At 37.2% G+C, this 13,699-nt stretch overlaps 1 protein-coding gene across 2 annotated transcripts in view; it reads left to right on the top strand.

The window, feature by feature from the left end:
- Positions 1-13,699, top strand: part of cacna2d2a (calcium channel, voltage-dependent, alpha 2/delta subunit 2a) — a 203,841-nt gene that overhangs the window by 158,290 nt on the left and 31,852 nt on the right. For both annotated transcript variants that reach the window (XM_042758977.1, XM_042758975.1), the window contains exons 10-13: positions 780-879; positions 4,074-4,235; positions 6,824-6,934; positions 7,337-7,415. In XM_042758977.1, coding sequence (XP_042614911.1) covers positions 780-879; positions 4,074-4,235; positions 6,824-6,934; positions 7,337-7,415 — 452 coding nt within the window. The remainder of the gene's footprint in view (positions 1-779; positions 880-4,073; positions 4,236-6,823; positions 6,935-7,336; positions 7,416-13,699) is intronic.

Below are 13,699 nucleotides of genomic sequence, written 5' to 3'. Positions count from 1 at the left end.
ATCAAACCTTAAGTGTTGTGCATTTAGAGTCATTAGAAACACTGCTGCATAGTTTAGCAAATAAGTGATTGCCTCAATCATACATCCATTATGTGCATAATCGTCAAAAAAATATTCTATATTCTAATATTCTTAAGTAAACCTCTCAAGAAAAATGGCTTAATGGAGTTTAATTGTCACTCGTTGTCAATCGTCCATAACCTTAAATAGATACCGATATCTAATTAAAAAATACACCAACTGCAGCTGTCGCTTTGCCAAAGCAATCTCATGCCAATCAAGAGCACCATCACGCTGAACGTTTCTGACAATCTTAGACTAATCTCATTGTGACAACTGGAAGCATGAGACAATAGTGCTGTCACCAGGGGTTTATTTTCCCAGTGTGCTCTGCTTTATTAACCCTTCGAACTCTGGAAGCCAAATTACACATGAACTCGTGCTCTGTGATTGCTTTCTCAGTAGCTGCTGTAGGCTATTAATAAATCCAATTTGCAGCATAGAATTCAAATGTACTTTGTTTTTGAAAATCGACTGTCTTCATTCTGTTTGTGAAGATGGCACTTTTTAAATGTGCTGTCTACGATTTACTTTTGATGGACGGGAATGGGGGAGACACTTAGCAACAACTTCTGCTTGGCAACGGGAGTTTTGGGCTTGTGTTTCTGCACAGTGCCGTTCTGAGACATGACTGGTTTGATAGATAAATGATGTAATGTGGGAAGGTTTGCGTTCTGTGCATGTGATGTATTTGATGTGTGATTTCTGTGTGTCTGTAGGAGCGGTAGTGTCAGTGGACTGACCCTGAAGCTGATGAAAACCTCTGTCATGGAGATGCTGGACACACTTTCTGATGACGACTACGTAAATGTGGCTCGGGTAGGTTTTTTGAATGGTATCAAAAAATAATGGCATAGGCCACATTTCATATATTGTATATACATTGTAATTTTATGATCATTAGTGTTTTATCTTATTATTATCATTATAAATAATTATATAAAGTAATATTGAAAAATGTATATAAAGTAATACTAATAAAATATTTGTATTATTAATATTATATTTTGGGTGTGTATAGTAATATGATAATTATGTAAGGTAATATTTCTAATAAAATATTTTGGTAACACTTTATATAAGGTTCATTAGTTAACATTACTTAACTACTTTAGTTAACATGAACTAAGAATGAACAATACTTCTACAGCATTTGTTAATTTAAAGTTAATGATAATTACAACATTTACTTATGCATTATTAAAATCAAAAGTTGTGCTTGTTAACATTAGTTAATGAACTATGAATAATAATAACAAAGATTAATGAATACTGTAATAAAGGTATTCTTCATTGTTTGTTCATGTTAGTTAATATTGTAAAGTGTTACCAATATTTTTATTATTAATATTAGTTTGTGTGCATATATATAAACAATATAATATTTAGTATAATTATTCTGCCACATACATTATTTTTTTTCCACTCTATATATTTTCTCATGATAACAAGATACTGTGTTTTTAAATGGACATTTTTCTCATTAAAACAACATATTTTTTTAATAATAACCAGATGTTGTTTCATTGAAACAATATATTTTCTCATAAAAACGAGAGGCTATATTATTAAAATGCCATTTTTCTCCTTAAAACATTTTCTTCTAATAACGTCTTTAAAACATTCTTTTTCCCATTGTAACAGTATATTACATTTATTTATTTCGATTAGTAGCATAATCAGATTTCTACATTATAGCAGAAGAGTTGCCAGTTTTGACAAGAAACTTGGTTGAACTTGACAGTAAACATCAGTGAATAAAATATGTTGTTTTAACAATATAAAATCTTGTTATTATGTGAAAAAAAATTTATGATATAATGTGTTGTTATCATGAGACAATATAACATTTTAACAACAAATTATCTCATTATTACAGGAGGAAAAACATTTCAGTGACAGAATATTATAACAAAATGTGTAGTTTTAACAACAGTTTTATATAGTTGAAGTGAGTTATATGTTGCATCGCTTGATTAGTGAGAATATGCTGTTATTCTTAGTGGATATTCATTTGAGAATACATTTCAAATCTAAACCTGTATGATAATGTAAACGCAGAATGCACAGTAACATTTAATCTACAGCGGGTTCATTTATTGCGACCGCACAATAGCAGCCCACAAACGTAACCCACACAAGTATGCATGCACATATACACAGACGCACACACACATAATGAAACAGTAGCGTTTTGGAGGCCCACACCAGTAATCCAGGCTGATCCGGGGCTCTTAGTGTGTGTTTCCTAATCCTGGCTCTGAGAGCGCAAAATGAGCATCATAATCTGAGCCGGAACACGGCTCATTCTACAGCCTGCTGAAGAAAAGCAGTCTTAGACCACATAAGAGTCACTATGTGTGTTTATTGCTGTTAACCTCCAGACGCCTAGAATATCATGAAATCAAAGTGAACCCTTTGGGCTTTTTAAAGGGGCATTTCAGCCAGAAATTACAAATAGGTTTGTGTTACGCATCCTTTATTTGTGGAACACAAAAACACAAAAAGAGAGAACACAAAAAGAGAGAATCAGACTCTGCTGGTCACTCTTTTCCATGCAGATGCTATAGCAATAACTTTAAAAATGGACTGTAAAAGTAGCCCATAATAGTTTTGTGTGATAAACAGGCTGAAATATAAATCATTTTTAGTGAGCTGCGGAATCACTGAGTCAGTGAGTTGAACTCAAGAACCGAATCAGTCCGACTCAAAAGAATGATTCATTCATGAATCAGACATTGGTAAATTTGAAGTCTCAATTTTCTCCCTTTAATCCTGTCTCTACCAAAGAAGAGTAAAGGACAGCTCAAAGAGTTTTTTCTTTCCTATAGGCAGTTTTAGGATGCCATTTCTCTTTCCATTTTTGTTTGCATTGCCATTTTCTTTCCTCCGCACCTGCAGTGTGGAACCTTGTAATCAAGACAGCCGGATGTACCTTAGATTTTCACAGCTGTGCTTCCTCACACACACAAACACACACACACATAAATGCTTTATGCTGAGTTCTGTGCATTCAGTAAGTAAAGCTGTATTGATGCTACAGGTATTTATGGAATCTTGTTTCCGCCATGAGATAAAAAAATAAAAACGTTAATTGCAACTTTTTATCTCACAGTTCAAACTTTTTCTTGCAATTCTAAGAAGAAAGTCAGAATTGTGGGATATAAACAGAATTATGAGATAAAAAGTTGCAATTGACTTTTTTTTTTTTTTTTTTGTGGTGGTGGAAACAAGCTTCCAAAGATATTAATTGTGTCATAAAAAAAGACCATCAGTAGTACTAGTGTAAATTGATTTTTTTTTTTTTTTAGGTGTAAATCTAAAAAAAAATAAAAAAATGTGGGATCTGTGTTTAAAACAATAATTATAAAATAAAACAATAAATAAATACATTTAAAAGGAATAAAATGAAACTATTTTCCACTGATGTTGTAAAAGTAAAAAAAAAAGGTTAACTGTAGACATATTCATGTCACATATCTTATACAATTATGCTTCTCAAGAAAGAAGAATTTTATTTTAAGGATGTTTATATATTTTTTTCTCTTGGAAGACAAGACAAAATGCATTTATTTGTGCATGCTTTCAGTGAAGAAGTGTGCTATTTATTTTTCACTTGACAGATGATAAAATGGACAAAAAACTAATAACCACCCAGAACACCCTAGCAACCACATAGCAACACCTTGTCAACCACACGACCTTTTAGCATAACAGCAGTGTGTTTTGCATGGTCAAAACAGACTCGCATGTAAAGATGTTCCAATTTGAGCACTATTAAACCATCCAGATGATTAGTGTTATGAATTAGATTTGAAATAGATTTCAAGTTTCATCTGAGTTGATTCATCTGCAGTGGAAGCAAATTATGAATTGCGAGAGAAGTGTCTCCATTAGCGAGTGTTAACAGCAGAAATGATAATGCTGTGAGATCTAATAGAGATGAATAATGAAGCTTTTAATGGATTTGCTGAAGCAGCTGCTGTCTGTCTCTCTGTTTGTCTCTCTGTCAGTTCAATGAGAAAGCGTACGCCGTGGTGCCGTGCTTCACAACGCTGGTCCAAGCCAACATAAAAAACAAGAAGATCTTTAAAGAGGCTGTGATGAACATGCAAGCGAAGGGGACAACAGACTATAAGACGGGCTTTCAGTTTGCCTTTGACCAGCTTTTAAACGTAAGACATACACACTCATGTTTTCATAGTTATCTACACGAAGATACATTGGAAGTTTTTTAAAAAAAGTTCATTATAATGACTATAGTCTAACCCTATCCTACAGAAGTCCTAAGAGGTCATGTATTCTTTTTTTCTCTTTGTTTTCTTGTGATGTAAAATTAATTATCTTTAATTTGAAGTGCTAGATCACTGACAGACAAGTAAGTTGAGTTTTAATAAACTAACTAAACTATCTAAAGTTTGGGGTTGGTGCATTTTTTGATGTTCACAAAATAATACTATTAATAAAAAAATTTAAAAATAAAATATACAAAAAATACAAAACAGAAAAAAAAAATTTGAAATATTATTACAATTTAAAATAATCATTTCTATTTGAATATATATTTTAAATGTAATTTATTCATGTGATGCAAAGCTGAATTTTCATACATTTCATTCACGATTCTTTGATTAATAGTTCAAAAGAACAACATTCATTGAAAATAGAAATCTTTTGTAAGATTCTAAATGCATCCTTGCTGAATAAAATTGTTCATGTCTTTCAAAAAAATTTAATTGTGCTTAGAAATGGCATGAAGTTCAGAAAATTTTGAAATTGTAAACTCAACAAATAAATAAATAGACTAGAGAAATAAATGAGAAAATATTTTCGTCACAATCTTGAGAAAGCAGCGTTTTCAATGTTGAGAAAATCCTCTTTGGGCATGCATATGTTAATGTTAAGTAAAAATATAGATATATATTTTTAGAATATAAAAAATATGATTTACTTCAGCTATGAATCATTTTACCTTTGAGAAGATCCCTGGATGTTCCCAAAGAGAGGTTTTTGCTAGATTTAGCTGGATTTGGCTTAGTTAAATTTGTTAATGCCAAAACATCCTCTTACCAACTCAGCGGAAAATTGTATTGCTCAGATGTTGCCTTTTCAAAGTGTTCAGAGATTTAACAGAGTTCACAGTTATATTTAATTTAAGTGTCAGCTTTTTCTTATATGTCTGAGCAATAAAAACAGAAAAATGAGGCCATCATTGACATTCAGTAAGCCTTAAATGATCTTGTGAGGAGAAATGTTTGAGATCACAATAAATATGACGATGCAGAAGCGTGTTGATGGAGTGTACAGTGATGGGAGATTTGTGTGGCTTTATCACAAGCATTTTTGTTTTGGCTGACTGCTGCTCGAACAGATCGTGACGGTGTGATTGATGAGGTACAGACGAATCTGTATTCTATTCACTATTCACTTTCTCTTTCACTGTCGCTCTGAGATCCACAAGCCATTTTAATTTTTCTGCCCGCTGACTCCTGATAGGCCGAGAAGAGAGCTCTGTAAATTTGTAATTGCAGGAGTATTATTTATCTTTATTAGAATCTTGTCAGTGTGATGTGGCGTAGGCCGAATGTCAATGACAGCTGTGATTGGACGGGATTGGGAGAGGGGACTTTGGGCTAACTCATCAGAGATAGGACAGTCGCCGGCAGCTGGCACAAAAGCAGACGTATGATTAGAGGAACAGACGTGCCCGCACACACACACGCATGGATAAGTGCTTGGACACATGTGCGGGTGCTCTGCCAAATGGGACACTGTTATAGCTTAGGTCATTTGTGTAGTGAATTCTGTGAAAATATGTCATATTTTGGATGGATGCCAAGGCAATACACTGTGTTTTTCACTAACTGGCAACCCAGGGTGACAGATCTACTGGGTAATCTGGCAGTGGATGGAGCCACACAGAGCAAAACAAAAACAGACATTCCGACATGGAACACACATGTCAATGTAGAATAACTGGCTGTAGCATTGTTTTTCAGAGACTACCAAACTGAATAGTGGTTAATGATGTATTTAAACACGTATCATTTGTTTTTTTCTGTATATGTGGCTCAAGAAATCACAGAGTACATTTTTACTAATTAGTGTTGCCAGCTCTTGCTAAAAAAACATAAATAAGTAAAATAATAAAACAAAAATAAACAAATAAGAACAAGCCCATAATAAACTCAAACCTAAATGTGTTATCTTGGAAATTAGCCACATGCCAAAATATAGCGACCTGCACCTGCCTACATTATTAACTAAAAATAAACAAGATCGCTTTGTGAGTCAAGCCCAAAGACACAAAATAAGAATCGCTTATAATAAATGGACATGACAACCCTTCAAGAATGGGCTCTGCCAAACATAAATAAAACCATGGCTCTGTCAACGGTGGTTTAGTTGAAATCGCCGAACATAGTGAGTTTTTGGTTTCTGTAATGTGACGCCAGAATGGTACTATGGTGACCATGTGTCAATCATCACAGTTTCGGGAGGGACTGTTTTATATACACACACAAAACAAGAATTTAGAGGAATCACTCCTGTATTTAAATGTGGTTGACACTCCTGAAGCTTTACAGTGTTTACGTGGTCATTATTATTAAATGATGCATTGCAAGGATAGAATAAAAGCACAAAGGTTTTCAAAAACAAAAACATTTGTTCATAAAGGCAGGTCCAGTGAGTTTCAAACTGACCTGGCTTTTTTGACACCCTGGAAACGAATCTTCTACATTCCTGTATCTATTTCTCACAGGAGACCAACGCTCCGAGAGCAAACTGCAATAAGATGATAATGATGTTCACAGACGGTGGCGAGGATCGCGCTCAGGACATCTTTGAGAAGTACAACTGGCCAAACAAAACAGTGAGTCGAGGCGCTTCAGTTCAAACGATTCAGTACTGGTGTTTTCATCTGTGTGGTAATGACCTTCCAGTAACAAGCAGTTTTTCTGTCCTCCCTAAAATAGAACATAACATGTGACACAACAAAATCACAGTTGATCAAAATATTTAGATGTTTAGCTGTGTGGCGCAAGATTTCAGACCAAAGAGATAACATCAAAGCCATGGCATCATACATCAGATGTCATTCCAATAAAAAACTGCAAATATATTTTCACAAAAACAGGTTTGAAATGATTAAACAATTCATATGCTGTTAAATGAAATCAGTTGAGGGTCTGAAGACTTTAAGGAAGTACTCTGTATTTTAAGAACCTTTTGCTAGACAGATTATGTGATCTGATAAACCGTCTTCCATCCACAGGTCAGAGTTTTCACATTCTCGGTGGGGCAGCACAACTATGATGTCACTCCTCTGCAGTGGATCGCCTGTGCCAACAAGGGTAAGAGAGTGAGCATGTAGATTTGGTTAAATCTGAACTTTTCAGCTTAAGGATTGTTGTTAGGCACAATTTGATGTATCATGACTATAACACCTAGAAATGCCCTAGAAACAGTTTATGTGAAGAACACCTCGGCAACATCATAGCAACTTGCTAAAAAAAAAAAAAAAACTCAGACCAATTTAACAAGTGTGTAACAAAGTTCGTAGATTGGGAAGAAGGAGGCAGGAACTGGCGAACTTTAATAAACAAATAAACAAACACAAAACGAAAGTAAAAGTGACAGCCCCTCACAGATGACTACCGCATAAAACATAATAAAACAACAACAACATAAACAGACCAGGCCTGGTCCTCTCTCGTTCTTCACTGTCGTCACTTCTCCTTTTATCCTTCCGGAGCTCCTCCGTGGGGCTCGAAACCGGTGAGTGGAGCAGGTGTTGCTCGTTATCATTTACTCCAATGGCCTCGCTCCGTTCCCACTGCTCTCGGCCCCGCCCCACTCGTCGCAACACCCTAGAAACCACATAGCAACGTTTACAATGTTAAGTACACCTTGACAAGCACAGCGAACCCTATAAAATGCACGTCAGCTGTTTTTTTAAGATCACATTGCAAATAGCCTATAAAAAACATAAAATATGATCGATCTTTTCAATAATAATTCATAAAGAAAAAGAGGGTATACATGTAAAGTCAAATTAAACAGAGGAATTAAAGTAATTTTAGAGGTCCATAGTTCTGTAGCACTTACGGCTTGACGGCGGTCTTTCTTGCATCTTAACTGGATAATATTGGGTTTCTTTTCCGATTTATGGATGTGAAACTTGCCTTAATATGAGAATACTTCATATTAAAAATATGACTGTGTACCATGTAATATTTGCCATATAAAAAAATTCACGACTTTTGTCTGTTTACTCACTATTACAATCATCACAGCGACAACTGAAATAAATCAAATTAATTATCCAGGGAATGACATAAACCAAAATAACAAGTGAAATGGTTTTAAGTATATATTTTGTGTGGATACATAATCGTTATCATACAAATCTGAAAGCAAGTCTATAATATTGCTACAGTTGCTGCAAACTATAGCCTCCCAACCATCTAAAGCAGATGTAGAATATCGTTCGCAAAAGAACCTGAGTGTAAGTATATTAATTTTATTAGTGTTAACTCATAATGTACGCCTTTATATTTCAAGTTTTTCCCTTATCTTCCGAGAAGTCTCTGCTGTAAATGTATAACGGAAGTTCAGATACACTTATTTGCAGATAAGCGGAAGTTAGCTGACGTCATTGTGAAAAGGGTCTATTGCCCAACAACTCAGAATGTGGCTTGTCCAATCAGATTTTAAAGAAAGAGTTCACCCGAAAATGAACATTTACTGATAATTTCCTCACCCTCAGGCCATCCGAGAAGTAGGTGACTTTTTTTCTTCAGTAGAACAGTAAAGAAGATTTTTAGCTGAAACCGTGGTCCTTGGTGATTCATGCCAGTCAGTGGCTGACCATTTTTGAGAATAAAAAAAAAGCACATCAAGAAACACAAAATGAATATGCATGGCTCCTGATGATATATTGAGGTCTTATGAAGCGAAACGATCGGTCTGTGCAAGAAGCTGAACATTATTTGGAACATTATTACCTGTAATCCTGACCCTCAGACAAATGGTCCAGAGTGATGCCCGGTTCACAAACAAATTGTTCTTTTGAACTGATTCTTTTTAGTGAACTAGTTGAATCAGTTCACCAATTCGTACCATCTATAAATGGACTCAATCAGAATTCACTTTTGGATGTGCCAGAAAGTCACATTAGCTTGAAATGTGCCAAAATACTGTTGTATATGATCCTATGATGAATAGGGGTGGGAGAAAAAATTGATGCATCGCGATTCTCTCTCCAACGATTCTGGATTGATTCTGAGAATTTCAGATTCGATTCTAAGCTTAGTTTTTAACCAGATGTGCAATGACGCTGAGTCTGCTTCAGAAACACCCGTACCCTGCTTGCTTCCAATTCCTTACACACATACACCACTCGAACCTTCTGTAAAATAATCTTTCATAAAGTTCAGAAAGGTTGAAGCGAATTACAAGGACACTGCGGGCTTCATTGCACAGGATGCGCTATGAGAGACGTGCGCTTTACACCTGAAGTGTGCGGTCTCACTCGTCTGTATTTTCCTTACAAATGCTCGACGATTTCATCATTTGTGTGGTTTGGAATGCAGTGGACTTATATATTTAAAATATGACACTCACTGACATACGGATGCTTTCAATTTCAACTGATACAGAAGAGCATATGTAGCATACGGTCATTATTTTTGTTCTCTTCACTTACAAAAAGTGTTCCCGTCGCTTCATATAACCCAGATTGCACGTCTGATGGCAGATGGAGTATTCTGATGACAACTTTCATACCTTTTATGGACCTTGACACTGCTATTTACTTGGCAGTCTATGGGACAGTCACAGGCCTCCCGGTTTTCATCCAAAATATTTTAAAATGTGTTCTGAAGACGAACAAAGCTTTTATGGGTTTGGAACGACATGGGGGTAAGTGATTAATGACAAAATTTTCATTTTGGGGTGGAGTATCCCTTTAACAGCATTTTGGGGTAAACTCTCCCTTTAAAGCCAAAATTTTGTAAAATCACTAAGAGCTTACATGTAATCCTGGTCAACAGCGCTCAAGTAAGCAAGCGCTCAGGGGGAAGTCGTGGCCTAATGGTTAGAGAGTCGGACTCCCAATCGAAGGGTTGTGAGTTCGAGTCTCGGGCCGGCAGGAATTGTGGGTGGGGGGAGTGCATGTACAGTACTCTCTCCACCTTCAATACCATGACTTAGGTGTCCTTGAGCAAGGCATCGAACCCCCAACTGCTCCCCGGGCGCCGCAGCATAAAATGGCTGCCCACTGCTCCGGGTGTGTGTTCACAGTGTGTGTGTGTTCACTGCTCTGTGTGTGTGCACTTCGGATGGGTTAAATGCAGAGCACGAATCCTGAGTATGGGTCACCATACTTGGCTGAATGTCACGTCACTTCACTTTAAGTAATGTTGACCTATCTGACCTAACAAGTTCATTCCAGGCCTGTAGCCAAACACTCTCACTCTCAGCTCTGTCTTTACAATCATCCCTCTCCAGCTCTCTGATTAGTTAATAACAAATGGTGGCAGAACACTTCAGAGACCCCTGCCACCCTCCCTTCATTCTAATTAATTAGCCGAAGAGGAACTGCCGTCGCAGCGATAACCACGTCCGCAACTTCTCGGCGCCTCCAGCCAAAATTGCTTCCACTTAAGGATTAGCCCTCTGTGCGGCCGTGTTCTCCGCTGTAATGACTGGCAGTGAGGGGACGGAGTCTGGCACAGCAAGCAAGACGCTTTTCTCAGTGGACTCCAGGCTTTCATTTCACTCGCCGATATCACAAAGCGGCAGAGGAACGCCCCTGACACCCTCACAAAGCACACATCCACGTCCGCTTCTCTCCCTTTGCTGTAGAATATGTGTTCAACATCATATCTGACTGAAAGCATTCACAGCCGCTGCAATGGTAGCATGTGTACACAACGTTTCCTCCTCTGAACATGCACAGAGCGCTCTTTGACGGGCTTGTTAAGATGCGGATTGTATCGGATTGTCTGCGTCTTATTGTTTTGTTGTAGATGTCGCCCGTGCGGCGGAGCCAAATGGATTCAACGTTTTGTAATCATGACCAAGTCAAGGGATCAGACTGGCGGCAACAATGAGAGACATGTTTGTTTGACACGGCTTAGCGTGTGTTGTCACTCCACCGGCTGTCTCTCAGCGAGCTCATTCACACTCCGCTGACACAAACAAAGTCTCATATGGCCGCCGCTGAATCAGAGCCAATTCTCAGTCTCTTTGATTCTCGGAGACTCACATTGATTTGATTTGATTTTTTCTTGCGTGCTGATTGGTTTGACCCTCAGACATCTGAACACTTTTTTAGGTTTTAGTTTTTATACTCTAATTCTCTTGACTTTGATATGCTTTTAAAGACTTTTAAATGATTTCTGATTCATTAAATGAACTAGATTTGACTTCCTTATCTGCAGTCGTTTTAGGGGCCGCCTTTAAGAGGAGACATTACGGGTTCAACACCGGTTAAGCTTTATCTATGCTAACATTTGTGACATGATGGCAGTTACCACAGAAAATCATTTTGATTCATCCCACTGTTTTGGGGGGACAATTTTGAGTGTAAACCTGTTAAAATGATCAGAAAAGTATATTTTGTTTGAAAAGTTAGAAAAAGTGGAAAATGATTTTAAAAAGGCAAAATATATTATATTATAAATACATTATATTAATTTTTTAAAGAACTATTTATTAAATATTTAATAAATGTTTGTTATTTTTACACAGTATTTATTCATCAATGAATATTTATTAAAGGAAAAATTTAGTCAGAAAAATGAATATTAATTAATATATTTTATTTCAATTTTATTTAAAATGTAAAATTTATTAGTTTTGACGTGTTCATCTGCTTAAACCATAGTATTTTTTACATTTTAAAAAGGATATGTTCGTGTACTGTAGTTGTGATATTGTGTGAAAAAATATAATTTTTTAATAAAAATAATTATATATATATATATATATATATATATATATATATATATATATATATATATATATATATATGTATATGATATGTATATGGAGTGCTTTCTGTCGACTAATTCAATCAACCTTAATTTTTTTAAGAAACAATGTTCATTTTTTTAAATAAGAAAAAGTATTGCCAGAAAGCTATATTTTATTTGAAACATTTTAATTAGAGAAAGGAAACAAAAGTGTTATTAAATTATTAAATTGTAATACTTTTAAATAAATATATATTAAATGTGTAAAATTACTATTTATTAAATATTTAACATATTTGTTCATGTTTACATTGTCAGGGTTCTGTCACTTCTGTCTAGTGTCTTTCATGGTTTTGTGACAGAGCCCTGACACTCACGTCATGTCATTGTTTTAATGTGAGTGCGCGGCTTCGAGACTGCTCGAGCCGTGTGCTCTCGTCTGCGTGTCCTGTTTCATGTTGGAGCGTGGGGTTCGGATCCCGGCACTCATATCTTGCTGAGTTTCGGTTTCGTGTCGGGGACCGGACACTCGCGCTCCATGTTCTGTCTTGTTGTGGGAAGCGTGCGGTCTCCAGTGTTTTTGTATTGTTGCACGCATCTCGAGTTATCGGCTGCGTGCTTTCTTGTTATATGTTGTCTTGTGCTGTTGCACGCAGCTTGGTTTTCGCTGGCTGCGTGCTGTCTTGTGTGAACACGCGGCTGATGAGTTTGCTCATTAGCTGCGTGTTTGTGTCTAGTTCAAGCACATGGCTTGTGATTGGGTTGCTGGCCATGTGCTTGGGTTTTTGTTTTGTGTAAGCACATGGCTTTTGTCTTGGTTCCTATGTGCCATGTGTCCTCGTCAATTGTCTTGACCCCACCCATCTTGTTACCTGATTATTGATGTAATTTTCCCCACATGTGTTCCCTCGTTACCCTCCTCATTAGCTCCCTATTTATTCTCATTGTGTTTGCAGTCTGGTTGTTAGTTCGTCGTCAAATATTTGTCTGTGTTTCTCGTGCCGTGCCTTGCCTTGCCAATCAAGTTTTTTGTCTGTTTCCCCTACGGGGTAGTTTTTGTTTGTTTATCTTTTTTTTTTATTATTAAAGAGCCCTTCTCTCTGCATCATTGAGTCCTTGCCTCATCCCTCTACCTGAACCCTGACAGTACGAACTAAACACTATGAGGACTCAGCGGAAGAAGGGTTTGCACCGTCCACCAGCCTCCACTCTCTCCAGCCCCCACTATCAGCGCATGCTCCAGTTTAAGACCTTGAGCTCTCTCCATCAACAAGGGACTGATGTGAGGGATTTTGCCCTGGAGTTCAGCGGTACTGCAGAGGGATTGGAGTTTAATGATTCGGCCCTCAAGGACCTCTTCAATTACGCCCTTGATGAGCCTCTCAGCTGGTGGAGTATGAGGGGGCTGGACCACCTGTCGTTTGGGGAATTTGTGGAGTTCGTGGCACGTTCCCCAGCTAAGGAGGCTTCAGTGCTGCCTGTGGTGCCTGTCATAGCGGCAGTGCCCCCTGAGGTGACTTGTGACACTGCAGAACCCCTAGAGGTGGCCGAAGAGACTGCAGCACCTCACTCTCGTAGACGGAGGAGGGGAAGGAAGAGGAATGGCTCTGCCCTGCCGCCCCCAGAAGTGCCTGATGAGGCTGCAGCGCCCCCAGAGG

The sequence above is a fragment of the Cyprinus carpio genome, chromosome A6 (assembly GCF_018340385.1).
Source record: "Cyprinus carpio isolate SPL01 chromosome A6, ASM1834038v1, whole genome shotgun sequence".
Taxonomy (NCBI): domain Eukaryota; kingdom Metazoa; phylum Chordata; class Actinopteri; order Cypriniformes; family Cyprinidae; genus Cyprinus; species Cyprinus carpio.
This window is presented reverse-complemented; position numbering and strand designations above follow the sequence as displayed.